Source organism: Phacochoerus africanus, chromosome 13 (assembly GCF_016906955.1).
Source record: "Phacochoerus africanus isolate WHEZ1 chromosome 13, ROS_Pafr_v1, whole genome shotgun sequence".
NCBI classification, from domain to species: domain Eukaryota; kingdom Metazoa; phylum Chordata; class Mammalia; order Artiodactyla; family Suidae; genus Phacochoerus; species Phacochoerus africanus.
Genome location: NC_062556.1, coordinates 4974117 through 4999978, shown reverse-complemented (window position 1 = coordinate 4999978; position 25862 = coordinate 4974117). Strand labels below are relative to the sequence as shown.

At 48.4% G+C, this 25862-nt stretch overlaps 1 protein-coding gene across 4 annotated transcripts in view; it reads left to right on the top strand.

Moving 5' to 3' along the window:
- Positions 1 to 23683, top strand: part of LNX2 (ligand of numb-protein X 2) — an 87343-nt gene extending 63660 nt beyond the window's left edge. For 2 of the 4 annotated variants that reach the window (XM_047756411.1, XM_047756412.1), the window contains exons 5-10: positions 2346 to 2714; positions 6111 to 6251; positions 10335 to 10512; positions 14074 to 14305; positions 16078 to 16236; positions 18206 to 20449. In XM_047756411.1, coding sequence (XP_047612367.1) covers positions 2346 to 2714; positions 6111 to 6251; positions 10335 to 10512; positions 14074 to 14305; positions 16078 to 16236; positions 18206 to 18341 — 1215 coding nt within the window. In that variant the 3' untranslated portion in view covers positions 18342 to 20449. Of the gene's footprint in view, positions 1 to 2345; positions 2715 to 6110; positions 6252 to 10334; positions 10513 to 14073; positions 14306 to 16077; positions 16237 to 18205; positions 20450 to 20516 lie in introns of those variants that run through there. The other 2 variants (XR_007131509.1, XR_007131508.1) reach the window with 2 other exon arrangements.
- Positions 23684 to 25862: the final 2179 nt, after the last annotated feature.

Genomic DNA, 25862 nt, shown 5'->3' with positions numbered 1-25862 from the left:
ATTCTATTAAATAGCCTCTTTGAAGAGGAGAACCATACACCTTCAGGGCCTTTTGTGATGCTGCCTTTTGAGCAGTTTGAAGAAAAACTACTGTTATAAATATATCAATGTCACTATTAATACAACTTTTTTGTTCTTTATCTTTTTAGGGCTACACCAGAAGCATATGGAGGTTCCTAGGCTAGGAGTCAAATTGGAGCTATAGCTGCCAGGCTACACCACAGCCACAGCAACCCCAGCTCCAAGACGCATCTGTGACCTACACCACAGCGCACAGCAGTGCTGGATCCTTAACCCACTGAGTGAGGCCAGGGATCGACCCTACGTCCTCCCGGATACTAGTCAGATTTGTTTCCGCTGAGCCGCGACGGGAGCGCCCATATAACTTATAGCGATTAAGCATGGATATTTCCAGTTTGGTTCATCATGAGTGACTGAGGCCTGTTCGGTTTTGAAGGAAAATAATTACAGCCATACCATGTGTTTACTGCTTTGGTATAAAACACATTTAGCCACATGTAGAGTTGGCTGTACTGGTGCTATTTTTACAAACCCAGAAACAGTGTTTTCTCATTCTCTCCTTTCTCTACATTTCACCAGCAACCACACATTCATGAAGGAAAGATCTTTTTCCAGCAGTTCCCTGGCAGTTAAGGATCTGGCATTGTCACTGCTGTGGCTTGGGTTTGATCCCTAGCCCAGGAACTTCGGCATCTTCTCCAGTTGTGGGATAGCCCGCACCTACTTCACAAGGATAAGATGAGGCCACAAGCTCACACATGGCTACGGCCTGGTTTCAGCAGATACTCCATAAAGCTGTTTGTGATTTATCTGAATATAAGAAGAAAGAATGTGAGCCTACGAATTTTTAGCTGAATCACCAGAAATAATTTTTGATTAATGGATTCATGTCAGGCTAGTTATTTTTAGAAACTGCCTTGATTCTGGTCTTGACCTTCTGTTTCTTGGCATTTTAATCAAGGGCTTGGATAGCTACCAAATTCATCAGTGTTGCAGGCAAGTTTGTGTGTGCCACCTATGAATTTGATGATGGGATTTTTTTTTTGTCTTTTTGTTGTTGTTGTTGTTGTTGCTATTTCTTGGGCCGCTCCCGCGGCATATGGAGGTTCCCAGGCTAGGGGTCGAATCGGAGCTGTAGCCACCGGCCTACGCCAGAGCCACAGCAACGTGGGATCCAAGCCGTGTCTGCAACCTACACCACAGCTCACGGCAACGCCGGATCGTTAACCCACTGAGCAAGGGCAGGGACTGAACCCACAACCTCATGGTTCCTAGTCGGATTTGTTAACCACTGCGCCACAACGGGAACTCCTGATGATGGGATTTTTAAAGATGTCAGCAGGCCAACATCAACAAAATTCAATAGTGTTCATAACTGTCAACCCTAGATTAAGAGAAAGGGGGAGGCCTCGCTTCATGTAGATTCACGTGGAAAAAATTTAAGGATTTTAAGTGATCACGCACACCAAACCCAGAGCCTGTCACATGATGGACATTCAGTCAGAGCTTTGGTTTCCCCTTACGTTCATGTCAGATGGAAAGGAAGTCTAATTGTGATAGAGTTGTGCTCAGGTCTTCCTCTAGCTAGGTAAATAATTTAAGCTGGGTGTATTAGTGATGGTGCATGCTCAAGGATCAGTCACTATACTTATTTCTAATGTTTAATAAATGCGTGTTCTGTATTAAATTATGCTTGTGGTATTAGATATATGTTACACGCGTATGCCAAAGAATTAGAGTGAAATTATCATTACCTGCGTTTCTTTAAAGTCACTCGTCTAAAGTGCACTTGGGATGTGCCACTACCCTTGAAACTCAGTTTATTTTCTCTAGCTTAAGTGCATTTTGTTTGGGAAAGCACGTTTGTCATCGAGAACTTCAATTTCTGCTCCACTCGACCTCGTCTTTCATTAGCACCTGCCGTGTCTCATGGTGTCTGGTGATGCTCGTCCTGCCCTAGGAAGTAGATAGTAAACACATTTCACGGATGAGGAAGCAGCAGGTCCTGTAATTTACAGATGAGGAAACACCAGGTCCTGTAATTTGCCTGAGGTTATCCAGTTATATGGAGCAGAACCAAGGACCCTAAATCCAGACTGTCATTAAAGCCTATGATCTTAACTTCTCTACCTAATGCCAGTCATTGTCAGTTAATTTCAGGAACTCTGGTTTTTAAATGCCTTTGGAGTGCTTTTCTTTCTTGTGGGTAAGGACTGAGTATCATTTTCACTGGGTTCCTTTCCTTTGTCAATGTTACGTAAGCACCCGTACCCACTGGGAAGGTAACGGATTGTCTCGCTTTGGTCGCACCGCCCTCTGTCCAGGTCAACAACCACGACATCAGCAGCGTGTCGCACAACTACGCCCGCGCGGTGCTGTCGCAGCCCTGCAGCACGCTGCAGCTCACGGTGCTCCGCGAGAGGCGCTTCGGCGGCCGCGCGCACGGCCACGCCGAGGGCGGCGCGGCGCGGGAGGAGGTCTTCCAGGTGGTCCTGCACAAGCGGGACTCGGCCGAGCAGCTGGGCATCAAACTCGTGCGAAGGACCGACGAGCCGGGCGTCTTCATCCTCGACCTGCTGGAGGGGGGGCTGGCCGCGCAGGACGGGAGGCTCAGCAGCAACGACCGCGTGCTGGCCATCAACGGGCACGACCTGAAGCACGGCACGCCCGAGCTGGCCGCCCAGGTCATCCAGGTGAGCCTCGCCCGCGTCCGTGCCCGCTGGCCGTGGGGCGGGAGCCCCGGGGCTAGTCGCTGCTCCCCGGCCCGGTCGGTCCCCCAGTGCCGCTCTGTCGGCCCTGACTCCTGCTGTCTACACCGCCTGGCGTCCGGAGCTGGGGCCCCCGCGGTCGCCTGCTCTCCTTCTACCCCTGCCCCGCGCCCTCCACCGGGTGCCACGTGTGACAGGTGAGAAGGCCAGACTCCCAGGAGCTTGGCCACCGAGGGGGTAGCCCACCTGGTCTGTTCACTCACTCCCCCCCCCACATCACGACCCAAAGTAACAGGAAGAAATCCTTTTTTATTCAGCTAACTCATCTCTGTACTGCCTTTAAGATATATAGAGATATATAGAGATAGAGGAATTCAGAGCATTTCAGACACACAGCGTTGTCCTCACAGTATCTCTGGAAGTAAGGGTGGTCATTATTAGAGAAAAAAACCTGTTTCCAATAAGAGCACTGAAACAGGTAGATGAATAACCACCCAGAGAAGCGCTTCAGCTTCTGCACATGCCATGACATTTCATGTGAGCCTCACGCAGCCTTGCAGGAGCTGAAGCAGACGTGCTAAGGTAAACACAGTGCACACCCCAGGCCAACCCAAGGGTCAGTTACCACAACGGGACATTAGGAATTCAGGTAGGATAGGAGTCACTAAAAATGCATCTGTACACAGAATCAAATAACCATGAGCATAAAACCAAGGGAACCCACCTCTCCCTGCAGCCTGCTCCCTTTGCCATGCACGCAGCCATATTGCCTTGAAAAAGGCTCAGATATGGGTCTCATTTCAGACTTGAGGCTTAAAGAAATTGAATGCCTTGGAAAACCCTCAAATCAGAGGCAGCATTCTGGGCACCAGGAGTTGTACCCGAGGTGCTGCATGGCTGAAAACAGGTTTTATCTCGTAAGGGTGGGGGTTGGTGGAGGGAGATGGGAAAACAGAAGAAAGCTAGTCCAGTTGGGGACCTGTTAAATGAAATGGAAGAGTCTGGTGGACTTTCTGAAGTGAGAAGTCATATTAGTAAAACTGATTACATTTTGTGCTGATTTTTGTCCCAAACAATAGAAAACCAAAGTTGCCCCATTTAAGTTTCTTTTTGAAAAAGATTTTGTTTTGAGGATTATAAAAATACCATGTACTGTGTCTAAAAAGGAGCATGCTGAAGATAAAATACCAAAAACACAAAAAACCCAGAAGTTAAAAGCACATTCAATCTAAACATCCCACGCTACCAACACTGGGAAACAGCATTGCACACACTTTGGAGTGTATACACCCACAGACAGGTACACATTTACACAGCATGTGCACACGCGCTCATGTCAGCAGTGCATGTGGACTTCCGCCCCGCGAGTAAGTGTAGGACCACGTCGTGACCTTGATGAGCTGCTGGTTAGGCGTGTTGGCCTGTAACTCCGTCCCCCCTACTGACATGTTGTGTTTTCATTTTAAGACCTTTTGTTAAACTTGCTTCAGGAAGATTGGGTCACACCAGTTTATACTCCCCAACAACAGAGTGTACCACTTGCTTATGAATTAAGGGTATCATTATTTGAACATCTTGCATATTTTTAAAATTTAGATTCTAACAGAACTTTTTTTGCAGTGTTTGAAACCCTGGCGTGTTACACCTATGTCCTATGTAAGGTCAGCCTAAACCCAGCATTGGTCCACCAATTACCTACCAAATGTCCACTTTTCTCCCAGGCACAGAAGTTTGTCTTTCAAAAAATCTAGATCAGAGATTTGTTTCTGTTAATAGCTTTGCAAAAGCATGGGTTTTCCAGGAAAGCTGAAATACTAAGGAGCATACTTGGTGCTCATGAGGCAGAGGGCAGCGACGAAAATAACTCTGTACATTGAAGTACAGTCACAGAGCTGCTCACCACTTCACGCTGTGCAGTCTGATGCTCTGAAGTGTCAGGATTTTAAGTTATTTCATTTTTTGGTCTTTTTGTCTTTTCAGGGCCGCACCTGCGGCATAGGGAGGTTCCCAGGCTAGGGGTCCAGTCAGAGCTATAGCTGCCAGCGTACACTACAGCCACAGCAACTTGAGATCCAAGCCTCGTCTGCTGCCTACACCACAGCTCACGACAACACCAGATCCTTAACCCACTGAGTGAGACCAGGGATCGAACCTGAGTCCTCATGGATATTAGTTGGGTTTGCTAACTGCTGAGCCATGACAGGAATTCGTGTGTGTGTGTGTGTGTGTGTGTGTGTGTGTGTGTGTGTGTGTGTGAAGTATCAGGATTTTAAACATCAGGATTCTAAACATTGTACTTTCATATTTACCCCTTAGGTCAAGTATCCAGACTCTGTGCTTTGAGAATCTAGCCATATGTTGGGTGCTTTTCTTTCTGTTATTTTGAGGAACTTGTCTGAAATGAAGCTGAATACAATGCCTGAATAAGCAGATGTTTTTAGTGGAACATGAAAAGTGGATTATCACTTATTTTCAGTTTAAGAATTAAAAATAAGTGCTGTATGTCAGTTTATCTCAAAACTGGGGGGAAAAACTGAAAACAGTGATGTCTTCACATTGCTGACTCTAATCATGGGGGGTCCCCACTTTCTCCCCCAGTTCCTGTGTGGTCATCACCTCCCACAGGAATAATAATAATGAACTTGGGAATTGTGCTCATGACCAAGAGCCAACACCAGCTGAATCAGGCATGTACTTTAAAAGCAAAGAGAAAATAATTTAAAAATATACATATATAATGTGAATTTATGTTTAAAATATAGATAATGGGCCTCTAAATTTAAAATGTCACAAACCTCAAAGATACTGTAACATAATGGAGGTATGTGAGTAATACACACACTGTATTTATATATTACTAATCTTGTTATGAAGGATCTCTGGAATTATTCTTCCCAGGACTATGTAAGCAGATGTGCTATTTTTGACTCAAACTTACAGCAAATAGAAACAAAGCTGTGCATGGTTTCCCTGAAGATTACTTCCAAAGCAGCCACCATGGAATTTATTTTTAAAATGGCAATGCATTTTAATCAGGTTTTGAATCAGTTCTTACCTTACACTCTTTCCTTCACTCTCTCCCTCCAATGCCACAGCCAACCTTGAAGGGACAGAGAAGTATTAAAACAGTTTCTCTTCAGGAAATGATGGGGCACCTTTGACTCTGTGCCTTGGTTGTTGTGGAGGTGGCTGGGGAAGGGCTGTCCCAGGACTGTGCCGGCGCATTTCAGCTGCACAAGTTTGAATTATTAGCTCCTGAAAGAGCGCCCCTCCTCCTACCACCGGGCACTTGCAGTCACCCCCGGCCAGATACCGGTCCGATGAGACTTGGTAAAATGAGAAGCATCGTTAATGACTGGCGCGCCTGTCCATTTTCTCCAGGCCAGTGGAGAGAGGGTGAATTTAACCATCGCTCGACCAGGAAAACCCCAGCCTGGAAACTCGGTCCGAGAAGCAGGAGCTCAGAGCAGCAGCCAGCACCACGCGCAGCCGCTGTGTTACAGCAGACCTGGCTCACACAAGGTGAGAAGCCCTGTGTTTGTGGTTTTTAGTTGATCTGCCCTGGTGGGATTTTAACCAGGGCTGCTGCTGCGGAAGGAGCTGAACCTAGCATTTGTGGTGTGAGTGCACTGTGTCCTTTGCCACCTGGGAGAGCTGAGGGCATTGCCTCAGCTCCTCGGCCCGCAGAGCTTCTCCCTGGGGAAGGCCACTCCCTCTACACGCCGACCCGACCGATGAGAAGTGTTCGATGGTCCAGAAAAATCCTTCAGTTTGTCTAGTTCTACATGAAAGTGGCGTTTATCTTGGGTTGCTCGTTTAAATGTGATGGTTGTGTAATTAAAAAGTATAATGAAGACAGTGATAACAGTCTGTACTTCACAACTGGGCAGTTGCCTGTGTCGGAATTAGGTATGTGAATATTAAACATAAATCCTAAGCTTCAGTAACTACACGTGTAGCATACATTTTTAGGTTCTAGTACAGGAAGACAATCTTTTACGATTCCCATATGTTAGGCTTTTTCCCTGCTTTTGTAACATACACCTAGGTAATTATCTGTGCCGTCTCACCTAAGCTGCAGAAGTTTAAAGAGGCTCGTACCTAATTCCTGATATCATTTACTTCATTTGACCCATCATTTGAACTCGATTCTTGGTAGGCCAGGATTTAATGTATTTTTCATTAGGTAACACTGGTTTATAAAGTATGTTCCCTGTGTACCGCATCATGTTTCTACTTCTGTAAACACTGTGCCATGCTCGCCACAAGATAGCTCCTTTCCGCCCATCACCGTACAGGTGATCCCGTACAGGTGACCCCGTACAGGTGACCCCGTACAGGTGATGATTCATCTCACTCATCACCCACCCCTTCCCCGCTGGTAACCGTTAGTATGTTCTCCGATTCACAGGTTTGTTTGGATTTGGTTTGGTTTGTCATTTATTTTGCTTTTCATATTCTGCACAGGAGTGAAATCATACAGCATTTGTCTTCCTCCGACTGATTTATTTCACTTAGCATCATAGTCTCAAGATCTGTCCATGTCGTTGCAAATGCCAAGATTTCATCTTTTTATGGTTTCACTATGTATATCTAGTGTCGATCTCACAACTTCTTCATCCGGTCATCCATTAATGGGCACTTAGGTTGTTTCCACATTTTGGCCGCTGTGAAGGATGCGTAGGCCAGGATGTTTAAAGGGATGATATTTACTCAACTCTGAAAACGTCAGCTAACTCTGAGCTGCCAAAGCTACTCTCCTCGGGGGGAAAAATTAAATTGCTTTACTAAACAAAACGGTCTCTATTGGTCTGCTTAAAACCATAGGAGGGTCTTTTTGTGCTAAAATGACTTGTTAATGTAAGTACAGTGCTTGAGAGAAGACTTACCTTTGGAATGTTACAGGTCCCTTAGAAACCATCCCTTCAAGGCACAAGTATTTGGGCCCATCAGGTTTATCTGGTTTTCTGAGCTTAAGTATAGACTTGTCACTGGTCTTCGATTTAGTGGATGCTTCCAAGAAGTTGTAACCACAGACTTGGTCTCATTTCTGAACCAAAACTGAGACGTATGAAGGAAACCCATACTTTTGCCTTCATGATGATGACTGTGAAAAAGGAGTTAGAGTTTTGAATCATCGCTTCATACAGCTTGTCCTTGCTTTGCAGATTATATATGCATATATATGTATGTTCCTAAGGAATTGTAATATAAGGCAAAGATTTACTCTTGAATCTTTTTGGGCATTGAATTTTACACTAATGTGAGATACGGGTGTCTATGACATTATTATAATTTTAAGACAATTTTAAAAATTACTTCCATTATTCTAACATTCACGTAGAGAACTCTGCTTATTTTATTTACTTGTTTGGGGCACATATTTTTTCTCAACTCTACTGCTAATTCTTATTCTCTTTAATTTTATATGATAATGTCTTAAATAGTAATGTTGAATTTATTCTAAGAACTCTGCAAATCTAGTTGTAACAGCCATGCAAAACGTACTTTTAAGTGTTCATTTAGCTATTTGCTACTAACATACTGCATTTGTTATCTCAAATCATCATGTAGAGGAATAAGGGTCTCTTAGGGAAAACACAAATTCACCCAGAAAATATATTCCTACGATTATAAGCATTGTTCAGAATTAAAGTATACAAATGTAGTCTGCTCCTGGGCCTCTGAGTAACTGCTTAAACATTCTGATGGTTTGGGAGCTTCCTTGAAGTATACAGAGTATCATCTTTGAAGTTTGGTTTGGTTCCTCAGGGAAAAAATGCATGCATCTGAGCCAACTAGAGGAATAAACCCACCACCTTTAATTGATTAAATACCTGAAAGCCAAACCTGCTTAAAAAGATATGCTCAAGATTGGGTTTACATGAGTTGTCTTCCTAATAAAGAGGGTTCTGCCCAGTGTTGAAGGATCCTAACATAGATATTATACCTTTAAAGAGGAGACTGCCTTAAGACGTTTCCAAGTTTTCTGCTAGGTCCTAACATTTTCCAGGAATGCTAGGATGTTATTGCAGGTGGTTTCCTTAATAAGACTTTAAGAGGGCATGGATTCCAGGACCAGAGGAAGGGAGATGGGCCTGTAATTTTAGGGCCTGACTGACACGAACACGTCACCTCTCAAATAATGTCACTCAAGGAAATGTTACAATTCTGTAAATATAATTCATATATTTCCATTGTCCATATTGTTCATGTTAATTATTTTCTACATTTTCTTATGGTTGATACATGTTGGAAACCTTTTGAGGCACTAGCTCCCACTGCTGCACTGAACAGGAGAGTAACCGTGTGGCTGGGTGCATATAAACAGTACATGGTGCATCGTACGTGCAGCCATGCAAAGCATAGTTGTATACATGCATCTGCTCAGATCCCTGCACAGGACCTTACACAGCTGCATCATTTGGGGCAGGGTACGGTGCCCAAGTCTGTTTCCTCATCCAGAAGATGGGACCCGGGATGGTACTCACCTTCAGGACCCCTGCGAAGATTAAATTATGCACATATAGCCATTAGCTTCACACATAGGAAGCCTTCAGTAAGTGTTAGTTTTTTTAACACTCATTGCATATGTACACCTTGATTTTGTTGAATTCTAATTCCAAAGAAAAGCAATATTCTAGAGTCACCTTTTCTTATTTCCAGGAGCATCTCAGTAGTAAGTAGCAGTAACAGGTATCAGTAAAAATAGCTTTTCCCTGAGAACAGAGTTTGTTGGAGATTTATTTCTGTTATTAACTTAAGAATTCAGTTATTTCATACCCTTTAATGTTTCACAAAAATTTTGAAGGTAGGTTTGCACCCGCGTCATGACTGAATGCTCTAATAATCCTTGTAAGAATCAGAAGATAAGTACATAGCTTTTTTCTGACTTAGTAAAATCCACACATTTATACTGCTGTCGGCCCGTCTTTCAAAGAATACAGGAGAAAAATGCAGGTAAAATTAATTGGCTTGTCTTTAGAATCTTAAAATTCAAATGCATTATTTACTTTTGTAGAAGTGATCCTATCTGGGAGCTCAAGCTAAGTATTTAACTGATGTGCTTATTTCACTCTGACTTCCTCACATCAGTCCTGAGTTTTTCGGTTCCATATTTAGTCACATAAAAATACAGGCCAGAGTTTCCCCCTGTGACCACAGGGTTCATGAACCCGTGAAGAACTGTGTGATGCTTTGACTTCTACAGTGATTTTTATTTATTTGTTTATTTTTTGTCTTTTTGCCATTTCTTGGACTGCTCCCGTGGCATATGGAGGTTCCCAGGCTAGGGGTCTAATCGGAGCTGAGCTGCCAGCCTGTGCCACAGCCACAGCAACATGGGATCCAAGCCGAATCTGCAACCCACACCACAGCTCACGGCAATGCCGGATCCTTAACCCACTGAGCAAGGGCAGGGACGGAACCCACAACCTCATGGTTCCTAGTCGGATTCGTTAACCACTGCGCCACGACGGGAGCTCCTACAGTGATTTTTTTTTTTTTTAATGACTTTATATTTGCTACCAAAGTTTTTATTACTTCAGCTGTCTTCAACATATATCAATTACTTATTACCCAGTAACTTTTTTCTCTCGTGTGCAGGACCTCTCCCAGTGTGTTACATGCCAAGAAAAACACATCACTATAAAGAAGGAACCACACGAGTCCCTTGGCATGACCGTCGCGGGGGGCCGAGGAAGTAAGAGTGGGGAACTGCCCATCTTTGTGACCAGTGTGCCACCTCATGGCTGCCTTGCACGTGATGGCAGAATCAAGAGAGGTAAGCTGGGATCTGGGCCAGAGTCACCACGTCTTCTCCCAAATTCAGCTCCCATTTTCAAAACAAAGACTATCTACAAAGTTTTCTATTAAACATGGCTTTTAACAGTCCTTCAGGATGTCCCTTACATAACAGAAGCATAAAGTTAGAAAAATGCCTAATGTAAAGGGAAATTGCTGAAGCTTGAGAATAGTTGTTATTTTCTAACAGCTATTCAGACTATTGGATTATTTTAACAGAAATAATAACAACAATCTAATAAGTTAGATTATTTTAACAGGAAAGCCCCTCTGAGATTTACGCTTCCCACATTACAGCAGACCAGACACTCTGAGGGATCATCTCCGTGAAATACACGTTACTTATTTTAAAAGTGTCTGTGGGAGTTTCCATGGTGGTGCAGGGGAAACGAATCCTACTAGAATTCATGAGGATGCAGTTTGATCCCTAGCTTCCCTCGGGGTTAAGGATCCGGCGTTGCCGTGAGCTGTGCTGTAGGTAGCAGACATGGCTCGGATCCCTCCTTGCTGTGGTGTAGGCTGGCAGCTGTGGCTCCAATTCAGCCCCTAGCTTGCAGACCTCCATGTGCCTCAGGTGCAGCCCTAAAAAGCAAAAAAATAAGTAAATAAAAAATACAGTGTCTGTGTGGGAGGAGGCTCACAGAGGCGGTGGAGCAGAAGGCAAAAGACAGACTTAATTAAAAAGGCAGTGATTTTAGGGGTCAATTTGTCCACAGTTCCACATTCCCATCAGTACTGTTTCATTAGTAGAGGTGGGTGTGGAAATGGTAAAAACTGCCTTCTCTGTACATTGGTCTGTTCATACAGAAAAGTGGGTCTTAAAGCTATTTTCCCAAAAATGAAGTTGGATCCCTACCTCACACCATATACAAAAATTAACTGATCCACAACCTAAACGTAAGAACTAAAACTTTCATTCATTCATTTATTTACTTATTTATGCCCTTTTTTTTTTTTTTTTTTAGGGCCGCTCCCACGGCATATGGAGGTTCCCAGGCTAAGGGGTCAAATCAGAGCTGTAGCCACTGGTCTACACCAGAGCCACAGCAACACAGGATCCGAGCTGCGACTGCGACCTACACCACAGCTCACGGCAACACCGGATCCTTAACCCACTGAGCAAGGCCAGGGACCGAACCCGCAACCTCGTGGTTCCTAGTCGGATTCGTTAACCACTGCGCCACGACGGGAACTCCCCATTTATTTATTTTTATTTTTTCGTCTTTTTAGGGCCACACCCGTGGCATATGGAGGTTCCCAGGATAGGGGTCAAATTGGAGCTACAGCCGCTGGCCTACACTACAGCCACAGCAACGCTGGATCCAAGCTGCATCTGTGACTTACACCACAGCTCACGGCAACACCAGATCCTTAATCCACTGAGCGAGGCCAGGGATTGAACCTGCGTCTTCATGGATACTAGTTGGGTTCGTTAACAGCTGAGCCACAATGGGAAACTTTTAGACAAAAGTCAAGTCTAAGTCCTGGACTGGAACTCCACGAACTAAGCCACAATGGGAACTCCTAGAGGACTTTTTTTAAAAAAAGGAAAAAACCTTATTATAACTCAATAATGAAAGATAACCCAATTGAAAAGAAGATACGCAAATGGCTGATGATGACATGAAAAGATGCTCAGTGCCATTAGTTATTAGGGAAATCAAAATCACTTCACACTACTAGGGTGAATGTCATCAAAATGACAATTAACAAACACTGGCAAGGATGTAGAGAAATGGAAACCCTCCTACATTGCCAGCAGGCATGTTTAACGGTACAACTGTTCTATAAAACAGTTGAGCAGCTCTTCAGACAGTTAAACATAGTTACCACATGACCCAGCAATTCCATTCCTAGAGAACTGAAAACACGTTCACATGAAAAGATGTAGTGAAGATTTATAGCAGTATTTTTTTCATTATGGCCAAAGAGCAAAAATGGCCATTGACTGGTAAATGAATCAACAGATGCGGTTTGTCTGTGCGGTAGAGTATTATTTGGCCATAAAAAGGAATGAAGCGTTGACACATTCCACAATATGCATGAACCCTGGGAGCATGTTAAGTGAAAGGAGCCAGTTTCAAAAGACCACATATGATTTTATTTTTAGTAAATATTCAGAATTGGCACATCTCTAGACACAGAACGTAGATGCATAGTTGCTTAGGGCTCAGGGAAGAGAACGGACTACTAATGGGTACACAGTTTGGGAGTGGTGATTAAAAATGCTATGAAAACGATGAGTGATGGTTGTACAACTCTGACTGTAAACCCATAAAATTATTTACTTTCATTCAATGGTATGCAAATTATATCTTAGCAAGGCAGTCTTTTTAAGTTATTTGTCCTCTTGTGGGATTTTAGGTAATTTTATTTCCTCGTTATTATGTTTTCTAAGTTTTCTATAATGAAAACGTTTTGCTTGAATCATCTGCAAAGTGATGAATTGGAGAGGAGGATTTTCTGTGGGCTTTCTTAGTATAAATGTTTGTGCATCTCGGAGTTCCCGTCGTGGTGCAGTGGTTAACGAATCCGACTAGGAACCATGAGGCTGCGGGTTCGGTCCCTGCCCTTGCTCAGTGGGTTAACGATCTGGCGTTGCCGTGAGCTGTGGTGTAGGTTGCAGACGCGGCTCAGATCCTGCGTTGCTGTGGCTCTGGCGTAGGCCGGGGGCTACAGCTCCGATTCAACCCCTAGCCTGGGAACCTCCATATGCCTCGGGAGCAGCCCAAGAAATAACAACAACAACAAAAAAGACAAAAGACAAAAAAAAAATGTTTGTGCATCTTATAAAACTACTCCGTTCCTGGAGTTCCCATTGTGGCGCAGTGGAAAAGAACCTGACTGGTAACCACAAGGTTGCAGATTCAATCCCTGGCCTGGCTAATGGGTTAAGTACCTCCATACGCTGCAAGTGCGGCCCTAAAAAAAAAAAAAAAAAAAAAAAAAAACACTACTCCATTCCTTCCTAACCTTTTATATAATCCTCATTGCTCTTGTGTTTTACATTACTCGGCGAAGCAACAAACACTATTTCTCTTCCTCAACAAGACATGTTCCAGTCACGAGTTCCGTGTCTGTGTGTAGGCCCAGGGATTCTCTCGACCCGGAATGGTCCACTTGCAGGGAGGGGACTTGTGTAGGGCTGTCTCGATATAAAACTGTGTGAAGTAGACGCTATTAAAAATGCATTCCTACGAGCCAAAGATCAAATCCTTCTTTTAATTGTAAGGAACGGCAGCAGGAGAAAAGAAGGTGCCCAGGACCTGTGCTCAGCTAAACCAGGGCAAATGATTGGCTCGCCACTGAATCAGAGAGCCTCAAGCCACACCCTTTCCTAGCAATTATTATTTTAAATTTCGAATCGGATTATTGTCCACGAACCGGATTCTTCCTTGGCATTAAAAAAATTATCAAGAAAATTGTCTTTGACCTCCGCTGAGTCTCTGGAATGAATGTTTGTTGGTTAGTTTGCAGATCACAGGGTTTACAGGGCAGTGATCACCTGACAGCTCATCTTTCTTGTTCTTCATCTGAACAGGTGACATCTTGCTGAACATCAACGGCATCGATCTGACCAACTTAAGTCACAGCGAGGCCGTCGCTATGCTGAAAGCCAGCACCGCGTCCCCCACGGTGGCCCTGAAGGCACTGGAGGTGCAGGTTGTGGAGGAGGCCGCCCAGGGCCCAGACGAACAGCCAAGCACTTTCAGCGAGAACGAGTACGATGCCAGCTGGTCCCCGTCGTGGGTCATGTGGCTGGGGCTGCCCAGGTACCGAGAGCCTGCCTCCTCTTATGGGACAGTCACAGTCTATCAGCACACACACACACACAGAGCACAGCACACTCACTCGTCGAGGGGAGAGGCTGTCGTGAGATAAAAGTAGCAACATCAAATCAGGTTAATTTTTCCTAGGTTGTATTTTAAAAGGTAAACTTAATTAAGAACTAAGCTGAAAAGACATCTGTTTATAAAATGAGGAAAGCCGCCCTGTTCATTCCTACTGAAGGCTCAGGAGGGCCGGCCATGGGGGTGGGGGGGTCACTCTGGCTGGGAGGAGCTGGCCTTGACGGACGTTCACCTGACACGTGTATGTTTCACCAGGAAAACCAGGTGAAGGTGTGGCGCCCCTCCCTGTCCTAGTTTCTCAAAGCCCTCTCTTAATCCTTTGAATGCCCATCCTAACCAGGCAGCGTGTAAAGCTGCGTTCTTAGTGGACGTAAGCCTTCGGGCCAAAGCAACGGTGTTCCAGAATAGCTGCTCCCAACCACCTTTGTGAGGAGGTCACAGCTCATGACCGACCAGCCAGCTAGGACACTGTGCAGTTAGTTGGTCAGCGTCTGGGCGAGAAACATCTGGAACTCCAGCGGGTGGCTGTGTGGTTTTGCACTGAGGTGGGGGGGATGGCGTTACTGTCGCAATGGGTTTCCGGCGCAGTTTAGATTCTCGACGTACAGAAGGATCCTGAAACTGAACTAGGATGAGACATTTTGACTTTCAACCTGGTATGACAATGACTGATTCTTTAAAATAAGCAATGAGGATGTGCCAGTTTCCGAGCCATCTAGCTTCATAGTAGTATTTAGCATTCGTAGAGTGCTTTATGGCTTATAAAGTCCATTCCCATAAAGAACAGCAAAAAGCAAGGGTATTATTGGATTTCATTTGCTAATTTAACTTGCTGACTTGTCGTCTGGTTAAAAGGAAGAGGGGTTAAAAAAAAAAACCTAATAAGGCTTAAAATTATAGTAGAATTACAGAGCCCTTGTGGAGACTTTTTTTTTAATGACAAAGATGATTAAACTGCCTCATATGTTTATTCCATGCACCAAAAGTTTTTTTTCTCCACTGAAAAATCAACAGTTTTAGGGGGGTTTTTTTGGGTTTTTTTTGTTTTTTTTTTTCTTTTTAGGCCCTCACCCTGGCATATGGAGGTTCCCAGGCTAGCGGTTGAATCGGAGCTACAGCTACCGGCCAACACCACAACCACAGCAACGCCAGATCCAAGGCGCATCTGTGACCTACGCCACAGCTCAAGGTAATGCTGGATCCTTAACCCACTGAGCGAGGCCAGGGATAGAACCTGCATCCTCATGGGTATCAGTTGGCTCTTAACCCACTGAGCCACAATGGGAACTCTGAAAAAACATAGATTTCAGTGGCTGCTGTTCACCTCCTGCAGACCTGCCGTCGGAGGGGTCAGCCTTCAGGAGGAGCCTGGCTGCTCTCCCTGAGGAGGGAGGCTCGCCTCTGCCATGTGCCAGGTGTCCCAGAAAACTGCTTATTACCTGCACGTTGCTTTGTTTCCCACAGAAGATTCAGTATGATGAAAATAACCTCCACTGTCCTAAAACCCCAGGGCAATGCATGGGCCTCGTCTCCACCCCAGAAGCCTTTTTGAAGCGCTCGTCACTGAGCTAGGAAACTAGACTAGATTGCAAGTCCGAGCATGTTGTGTAACAGAGCAGGTCCCAGGAGTGGGGTGGCCGCGGTCCCGAAGGGCCTGCACACTGACTTCCCTCCGTGTCTGCCTTTGTGGACAGTGCCCTGCACAGCTGCCATGATGTCGTCTTACGAAGAAGCTACCTGGGAAGCTGGGGCTTCAGTATTGTTGGTGGCTATGAAGAGAACCACACCAACCAGCCTTTCTTCATTAAAACCATCGTCTTGGGAACTCCCGCCTATTATGATGGAAGATTAAAGTGAGTCTTGTTACATCCCATGATGGGAATTCGGGTCTCCGGTGAGGGACACACAGTCTAGACCGGGGTCAGCCCCGGATCCAGCCAGTCGTCTGTTCTTACATAGTTTTACTGGGACGCGCCCTCTCATTGCCGGATCGCGAGTGGCCGTGACAGAGAGCCGGCGATTTGCAGAGCCTGGGATGTCTGTTCACCGTCTGGCCCTTTACAGGCAGGGTTTGCCAGCCGGATCTAGCCGGAGGCATGGCCTCTGCCGCCTTGGCACCCACAGCTTTGGTTGGTGAATCTAGTGACGGGCACTGACCCTGAGCCGTTGGGAGACACGGTGACCTGAGCACTCGGGCCCAGTCCTGCTCTGAGAGGCCTGTTTCTCCTGGGCACTGATGGCTCCCTGCATTCTCTCTGTGCAAGGCCGTGCGAGAGGGGCTTTGTTACACTCGGCAGCCATCCCAGTGCCCTGCGTGAGCAGTCAGTTCTTCGTTCACGTCCAGTGGTGGAGGTGTGATAGGTCACAGGGTACCAGGCTGGGTGTGGGTTACGAATCTTCTGAGCGACCCCACCAGGTGAGTGCTGCCCTTACTCCTGTTCCCAGGCAGGATAACTGAGGGCTGGATGGGTTAAGAAGCGTGCCCGCAACCACACAGCTGGGGGTAGCTGGCAGCAGTTTAAACCCAGAACTGTCTGGCCCGGAGCCTTTGCCGTTAAGCCCCTGCTGCTCTCACCACTGGGCAGAAGTGCTTTCAGCCTCTTTGCGGCCTCTTTTTCAAAGCTCAGGCCCTGTGGGCAGAGGTGTTCTGTCGAGAGATTATACAAACAGAGAGATGGTTGATTATAAGTTCTTAGTGCCTAGTTCGGGATGAAAGAAACAGATCTTAAAAAGTGGATGCTGGAGGAGTTCCTGGTGGGGCTCAGCGGACACGAATGTGACTAGTATCCTTGAGGACAGAGGTTTGATCCCTGGCCTCTCTCGGTGGGTTAAGGATCTGACGGTGCCGTGAGCTGGGGTGTAGGTCACAGACACAACTCGAATCCTGCGTTGCTGTGGCTGTGGTGTAGGCCGGCAGCTGTAGCTCCGATCAGCCCCTAGCCTGGGAACCTCCATATGCCACGGGTGCTGCTCTAAAAAGATTTTTTTTTAAAAAAGTGAACTCTGGAGTTCTCTTGTGGCATAGTGGGTTAAGGATATGGCATTGTCTGCTGTGGCGCAGGGTCAGTCCCTGGCTTGGCAACTTCCGTATGCTTTAAAAAAAAAGGGGGGGGGGGGGGGACGCTGACATCCTGGTCAGAATGCCGCACACATGTTTGCAAAGTGCCAGCTCAGCAGCGCTGGGGACAGCGGGTCAGAGTTCATGTGCTCCTGCTCAGTCTTAACCTGACAGAGATGGAAAAGTCGTTATTTTCGGAGGGAAGAGGTGATGAGTTAACCATTCACTAGGTAAGTTACTCAACCAGTCTGGGTCATGTGGAAATTAAAACCTAATTTGTATTCACACTAAAGGCCAAAAGTCACAGGGGACCGAAAGGTGTGGGGACTCATCATCGGCTCGCAGGGCGGAGCGCCAGCCGCTGAGAGCAGGGGCGGGGCCTCGCGCTGGCTCTACCTGAGCCCTCGAAAGGACGCGCTGCGGCCGAGAGCCGTCCAAATGATAGCCGCCCCTCCCAGCCTGTCAGCTGGGACTTGTAGGGCAGCAGCGTTTCTTCTCTTAGCCGTGTGCTGCCTAAGTCCATGTGAAAATGACCCTGCTTGCCCGAGAAACCTCCCCCCCGTTCCAGGAGAGGCTGGCGCAGGGGTGCCCTGATGGCCAAGGGACAGCCAGTGCAGGCCTAGACGTCACCCCAGGCGTTCCTCAGAGCAAAGCATCGGACAGTTCGTGTTTAAGTGAAACTGGTTTTCACGCCAAACACATCGCAGGATGACGATGTCACCGCCGTGCAAACAGTGGCTCCGTTTCTGTCCGTCCTTGTGCAGGTGTGGAGACATGATCGTGGCCGTGAACGGCCTGTCCACGGTGGGCATGAGCCACTCGGCGCTGGTGCCCATGCTGAAGGAACAGAGGAACAAAGTCACGCTGACGGTCATTTGCTGGCCTGGCAGCCTGGTGTAGGTGTGGAAGCTGCTTCTGAGTCAGACAGCGACCTTTTCCAGGCTGCGGGAAGCAGACCCGGGGGCTGCTGTTGGCTGGGGACTGCCGGCACCGCAGGTCCACGCGGGGCCCAAACCACCAGGCTTCTCTCCTGTTACACCTTAAGGGGGTTCCTCCAGTTCACCCCGTTTCTTCCTGCTCAGCAACGGTCTTCCCCTCATCTTGTGAGACCCCATTTTCGGAGAGGTGAGACTCCGTTGTGAGGACGTGCCCCGTCAGAGTGAGTGAAGGCTGCCCGGGCTGGGACCCAGCCCGCCGGCTGCCATGGCTGCGGGTGGCTCTTTGGTGTCAGGAACCGAGTCATAGAGCTCCCCGTGCCCAAGACGAGCCTCAGCGAGACGGCGGCGGGCGCGCTGCCCTGGAGCACGTTTTCCGTTTGGACAAGCCTTGCCCAGTTTTCATCGGTGCCAACATTTCAAAACTTCATCCCGTTTATAAGGTGATTTTTCTGGCTTATTTTATTTCTACTTTAATCTCTCAGTGCTCATAGATGAAGACGTAAGTCTGAGACCACGAAAGAGATTTTTTTTTAAATACTGTACCATTATTAGCATAGCAGAGACTAAAACATGATATTATCCAGTGACAAAGGAACAGGGGAGCTAATTGTAGGTTAGTGCTGGAGATGGTAAAGCTGCCTTTACTTGAACAGTCCAAAAGCATTAAAGGTTCATTTCCAAAGGGATGTTTTGTTACGTAGGAAAATTTTAAAGCAGTTTTTGCTAAAAAGATCATTTTCTAGAGTTTGTATTATACTTATATCAGCAAACTCGATTGGGAATGTATTTGTGATTTAAGCAGTTAGAGGATAAATATTAGACCACACTGCTGTTAAACACACACTCCTCCAGACCACAGCAAAGCAGAAGGTAGACCTTTTTTACCTTATCCTCTTGAATGTTTTAGAAACCCTGCTTTCTTCCCCAATACTTCTTTACTTGTGAACTTGGTTATTTCAGGAGAAAGTCTTAAAGATATAACACCTGAAACCTATTCCAGATTTGGCGAGGGGAAAAAAAAAAAAATTCAATCAGTCCTTGGCCACTAGACTCTCATGGTTTTTTTGAGGTGATTTTGAAAACGAGCAGCCCGTTTGATTTGTCCTCGGTTCATCGCGGTTGTCAGTGGGAAGAACTCGTACAGCAGTGAGTAAAAGCTGCGTCTTGACCTTCCTGCTCCTGTGCACACCTGGAACGTTTCCTCTAGCGACCTCGTTCAGAGTCTGAGCTCATTTACAAGCGGCCTCTTGATGGTGATGATCCGAGAATGTATTTCAAGGTACTAGAGTAGATGAGGAGGCATGACCCCCTTATTTTAAAACTTAGCAGTTGCATCTGTAACGTGTCACAGATTATTCCAGTTAGTTTTTTAATGATTTTTAAAAAAAAAAACAACAACAACGTATCTCTTAACTAAAGAAATGGCAATAATAACTGTTACTGACTTGTTCAGCCTCTTAGCTGCACTGCGTGGTCGACAGTTACCCGAGATACAGTGGCATGCCCCGTGCAGTATATTACTGTTCCGCGATGATTGGCTTTGGAAGCAATTTGTTACTGCAGTGCTTTGTTGTTCTAATTGACATGGAACGAGTTTGTTTCCAGCTCCCCAAGTAGAATTTTGTAACCTACTCTGCTTATTTTTTAAAACATTTTATAAGAATGCACATTCTTGGGGAGTGGCCATCCATCAGCAAATATCCTGGCTGCCACTTTGTTACAAGGAAAATGCTTACAGCCAACCTGGCAGTGTAATGAGTGTTTTGAAAGATAACTCTTTTTCAATATTATTTTTATCATGGGAATCTTGAAATCAGGTTAAGCTAATTGGGTTTTATTACAAAAGACTCTATAGCTTTTGGTCAGAATGATACTTGGTGATGGCAACGTGTTCATAATTTGCTGTTACTGTCAAAATATTTGAATTCTCTCATTTTGAGCTTAAATAGTTCAATGTTTTGATGTGTTCTGTGCCTTCAGGTTAAATCACTTCAGGATTTTCCAGCTGTGTTTAAATAATGGTGTGCGAATCATTTAGGATGGCAATAAAATCATCCTTTCCCCGAGTGAGACCCCGGCTCTTTTCTTGCACAGCAGATGCTGACTCATGTGTGGTCCTTCTTGTTTATTTGTTCAGGCATCACGTCAGCATTGCCGCATCCCCGCTTGAAGCCTGGGGATCATGAGCTCGTCTTCTCGTTCTCCTCCCGGGGGCAGACCCCGCGTGAGCCCTCCTGACGCGGAGCGCCCGCCCGCCTCTGCGGGACCTCGGGGCCGTGGCCGCCGAGCGCCAGAAACACGACTGGTGCCACGTGTCCAAACGCTGAAACCCTGCAGGTGTTGGGTTATATAAAGTGACGTTCATTCATTTCTCACCAGCTTCCTTTCACGTTTCAAGGAGGCTACTAGAAAGCTCGAGGTCGCACATGGCTCACCGTGAATTCCTCCTGGCCGGCGGCGCGGGTCTCCTCACCCCTTCCTTGCACAGCTTGTACCAGGCAGTCCTGACACTGGTTTCTGGAGCTCCGCTTACTCCCTGCATTAAAAAAGACTTTTTTTTTTTTTTTAATTGAAAATCCTCTCCCAATGTCCTAGAAAATTAAGCTCAAGACAAGGCCTCTGGTCCGACCCCAATCAGGTTGGCGACAGCCCTGTTGTCCCTGGCCTCCAGCCAGTGCCCCACAGCCCTGGGTCCTGCCTCCACACACGCGGGTCGTGTCCCTTCTTTGCATGGTCCTGTGGTCCTGTGACTGGGGGGCACAGCCCAAATGGTGCCCCATCCCCTCCACCCCCCAGTGAAGAGACTTGCCCTCCGGGGGGCAAACCTCAGCAGGCCTTGGCATTGGTATTTATCTCGGCCTCGGCCGCCTGCCTGGCGTCTTGAATCGACACTGTGCAGGTCTGAGCTCCCAGGAGGCCCCGCTCTGCGGCTCCCACGGCCTGCAGACAGCACCCCGTGGCCTTAAGGCACTAAGCCTCAGTCCCCCAAACCTGAAATGTGTCTTCCCAGGCAGCTGCTGCTGCCTCCGCCTGTCAGTCCAGACCCTCACTCCGTCCAGGGAGCTCTGTGCAGCCAGCCCTGACCATCGCCCGGCAGGTCCTCGCCCTGCCTTCACGCCTCCAGCGGGTCCTCCACGTCTGCAGAGGACATGCCACTGCGGGCAGGGCTGCACACGACCCACACCCACTCCCCGCCCCCGTCTGGCGCCAAGCCCACTCAACTGACACCCCCTCCAGCCTCTCAGGGCAAATGCCGGCTTCTCTGAAAGACCTTATGAAACTACTTCTAGGGTCGGGGACGAGCACTGGGCAAACTGGTCAGGAAGCTGTTCCGCGATCGCTGTGTCCAGCGGTTTTTAAACCGAGACCTGGGCGTCAGACTCTGCCCTCCCGAGGAACCCAGAGGGACTGCAGCGGGCAGTCCAGGCCTGCCGGGCTTCCCGGGTCCAGGGCCCCATCCAGGCCCCCTGCTGGCTCGGCCCCGGGGCTGGCCGCCCTTCTGAGGGTCTGGGCAGCGTTGCAGGGAGCAGGTCAGAGACACTGCAGGCCGCCCCTCTGGCGTGTGATGGCTACACTGGGATCCCGGGTCTGGCAGAGAGGAGCCCGTGTGCCACTGCGCGTGCACCAGTCCAGGGCCCACACTGTCCCCGTGACTCAGATCGTCAATGCTCCTTGGCCACCTGGCGCAGGGGGGCCGGCTTCTCCCCTGTGGGGTACTCGTCCTGCCAGCCCGCCCCAGCACGGCAGGAGGCCCTTCCACCCGGCCCTCCCTTGTCCATCACGGTTCCTCCTCGCCTCCCATCGGTCATTACAATTGTTTTCAGCAGCCAGGGTTTATTGACCGAACTCGCAACTACCGAGGAACTGAGGGCCGCACAGCGGGCCGTCGCTGTTCCTGCAGCCCTCCACCAAGAACGCTGGGGAGAAGCGCTCGCCCGCCGCGATCGTCGCAGCGTCATCCACCACAGCCCAGGTACCGGAACAACCCACACGTCTGTCGATGGATGCACGGACAGACGGACGGCCAGCCGGCCCGAGCCATGGGTATAAGCGACAGGACACGGGCGACCAGGAGGGCGGAAGGGCAGGGCGTGGCGCTCACCTTCGCCCGCAAACAAACGAAACGCCGCCGCCGCCGCCCACGGGGGCGGAGGAGGATTTGCACAGGCCGTCTGCCGAACACGGCAGGGGACAGAGACCCCCCCCAAAACAGACAAGAAGCCCCGCCGCCAACACAACTGGGTGGAGCCAAAGGGAGGGAAAGAAAGAAAAGGAGGAACCCCACAGGCCCAGCCCCCCTGAGAGGGGCTGTGGGGGAGAAAGGACCCTGCACCCTGAGAGCCCCTCACCGGCGGGGCGATCAGCCCGCATGGACGGGGCACCGCAGCGCCTGGGGCGAAGCGGAGCAGCGGGACCAAGGAGGACGGAGCGGAGGGCCGCCGGGTCACCACAGCCCGGGACACGCGGGGGCGGGGGCCGCTGGGCGCTGAGATGCGGGCTTCGGAGGTGCGTTTGCAGGCGAGGACGAGGCTCGGCTGTGAGATACGCGGCCATCAGGCCCGGGCCTGACTCTCGCCCTGCTAAACTCATGAGGGACCAATGACCCGGGAACACGTGGAGCGGGCCCGTGTAGAGAGGTGTGTGTGTGTGCGCGCGCGCCCTTTGGGAGCCAAGCCCCTGCCCGTGACCCCCAAGTCGGGCCGCCCCCTCTGTTCCACTCAAGGCCACTGGCATGCAGGGCGCTCCACGGGGGCCTGTGGTCCCCAGCGTCCATCACAGCCAACTCACTTTCTGACCATCGCAGAGGCAGGTGTGGACGCCAACACAACGTGTCAGGATTTTTTTATATATAACCACATTAGGAGAAAGACAAGCCACTGCCTCGAATGACGCTGTGATACATCTCAATAAATAACTGCTGGAGGACTGCTGGTCTCAGAGAGGCGACAAGGAGCTTTTTCATTCCAGCACAGCTTTCATTACATATGAAACTTCTTAAAACTAAATCTAATATAGAAATACTGTACTGGTTAAAAAATGAAACTCATTCATAATGAAAGCTGAGAGAATGCCATTCCAGATCAAGCTTAGCCTTCCAGCTTGTACTAGGAGCAACTGTTTGAAGATGGCTCTGGTAATTTCAAACTTCTGTCGTCTTCACTGAGTTCTGTTGGACCAAATATTTCATATCAACCTGTCACTCAGATCTGGACAGAAAGCACGTACCCTTCTCCCAGAGGTCCCCATGAGAAGGGTCCAAGATAAAGCAAATAGAACAGGACCAAAGTTCCTAGTCTGTCTCAAGCATTGTCAGCTGCTATTTATTTGAACACTGTTTTTGTTCTTTGGGTTTGTTTTTTGTTTTGTCTTTTTGCCATTTCTTGGGCCATGGCATATGGAGGTTCCCAGGCTAGGGGTCGAATTGGAGCTGTAGCCGCTGGTCTACGCCACAGCCACAGCAACAGAGGATCCGAGCCGCGACTGGGACCTACACCACCGCTCACGGCAACGCTGAATCCTTAACTCACTGAGCAAGGCCAGGCATCGAACCCACAACCTCATGGTTCCTAGTCGGATTTGCTAACCACTGAGCCACGATGGGAACTCCAAGACACACAAGCCTTAAAGGTACAGCGCCTCACTGTATTAGACAATATAGTACATATGTACAGTACATATATGTATAGGTGTTTATAAACATGAGTTTATAAATACAGATGTATACATTTGCACATATACACACAGACATAAATGGTACTGCCTCGGCCTAAGGAGTCCTATTAAATTCCTTTTGAAATACTTGAAAACTTTACACCCAAATACTGTTTCTCCCCCCGCACGTACGCGCCCCGTGCCTGCGATGCAGGCCGGGCTCAGAGTGAAGGAGCCCCTCGGGGTGAGGAGGTCTCGGTCTCCACCCTCCGACGACGGGGTGCGGGCCAGGGCGGTGGGCACAGCGGATGTGAGGAGGCTGGCAGCAGCACGGGGACGGGGCAGAGGGCAGCACTGCCGAGTCCCGGCCTCCTGCCGCCGGCTCCGCAGCCGACGTCGAAGGACCCCGGGGGCACAGGCACAGAAGGGGCCCCGCCGAAGGCAGCAGGTGAGGTTGAAGATGGTTCAAAATCCAGCCCCAAGCCCCTGGCACGTGCACAGACGCCGAGCCCCTGGAAAAGCAGCCCCAGGAGCAACAGCACCTGGAGGCAGGGGGACAGGCAGGTCTAGCTGCCCCAGGGCTAGAGGTGACCGAGCCCCGGCCGAAGCGGCCCGAGCTCAGCGGCCCCCGAGTCATCAGGGCCGGGAAGACCACTCTCGGCTCCCCTCGAGTCCGAGCTGCCCCTGGAGGGAGTGGACCGCAAAGCCCCCCGGGCCGCAGCCCAAGCGAGGCCCCTGGACGCACCTCTGACGGGTCTTTACTTTCATTTCTGCGTGAGGACGGGATGGACCCGCTGCTTCCACTTCCATCCCCGACTTTGAACACGCTACAGTGAGTGAGTGGTCATGCCCGCCACCCACACATCAGGAAGGGGACCGTCTCCAGACCCACTCGAGCCACAAGGCAGAGTCTCAGCTTCAGAGAGGCCAGCTACTGCCCCCTCCACCCCAGCCCTGTGAGGCCAAGGCTGGGCTCGGCCCACAGGGGGCGCCAGAGGGAGCCTGAGAGGCTGGGAGCCCCGCTGTGGACGCCAGTACTGTCCACTGTCCCAGCCCCAGCCCCACCTCTGAACACAACGGGGCTTCACCTTCAAGCTTCTAGATGTCACTCCCAAGTCTCCCCTTTGCTTTGGCCCCGGGGGCACTAACGGCTTCCCCTCGGTGATGAGCCTGTCTCTCCCATGTCACCTCACTTTCGGGTCTCACACCCCTGTTTCACCAATTCCTTACACAAATTCTGGCAAAAATTATGCTGTGAATGTGCCTTCTCTACTAAGGCAAATTATACACATATATCTTATAACATAGCATCTTTACTCCTGGAGTTATACCCAAGAGAACTGAGAGCCTATGTTCACCAAAAAAAAAGTGTTTAGAAAGTTCCTAACTTGAGAGTTCCTCTGTGGCTCAGCAGGTTAAGGACCTGGCACTGTCACTGCTGTGGCATAGGTCTGATCCCTGGCCAAGGAACTTCCACATGCCATGGGCATGGCCAAAAAAGAAAAAAAAAAAAAAAGTTCCTAATGGCATTATTTTTAAACAGCCTCAAACTGGAAATAACCCAAGCAGCCATCAACAGTAGAGTAGATACCTGATTACAGTATTGTCCTAGGGTGGAGTACTACACAGCAGTGAAAAGGAATAACTGGCTTCATTCAACACTGGTCATAATATCAAGTGAAAGAACCAGACACAAAAGGAAACATATGGTGTGATTCCATTCATAGGAAGTTTAAAACCAGGCAAAGCCAATCTATAGTGATGGAAAAAAGAACAAAGCTGGTGGCATCACCCTCCCAGACCCCAGACAATACTACAAAGCCACAGTCAT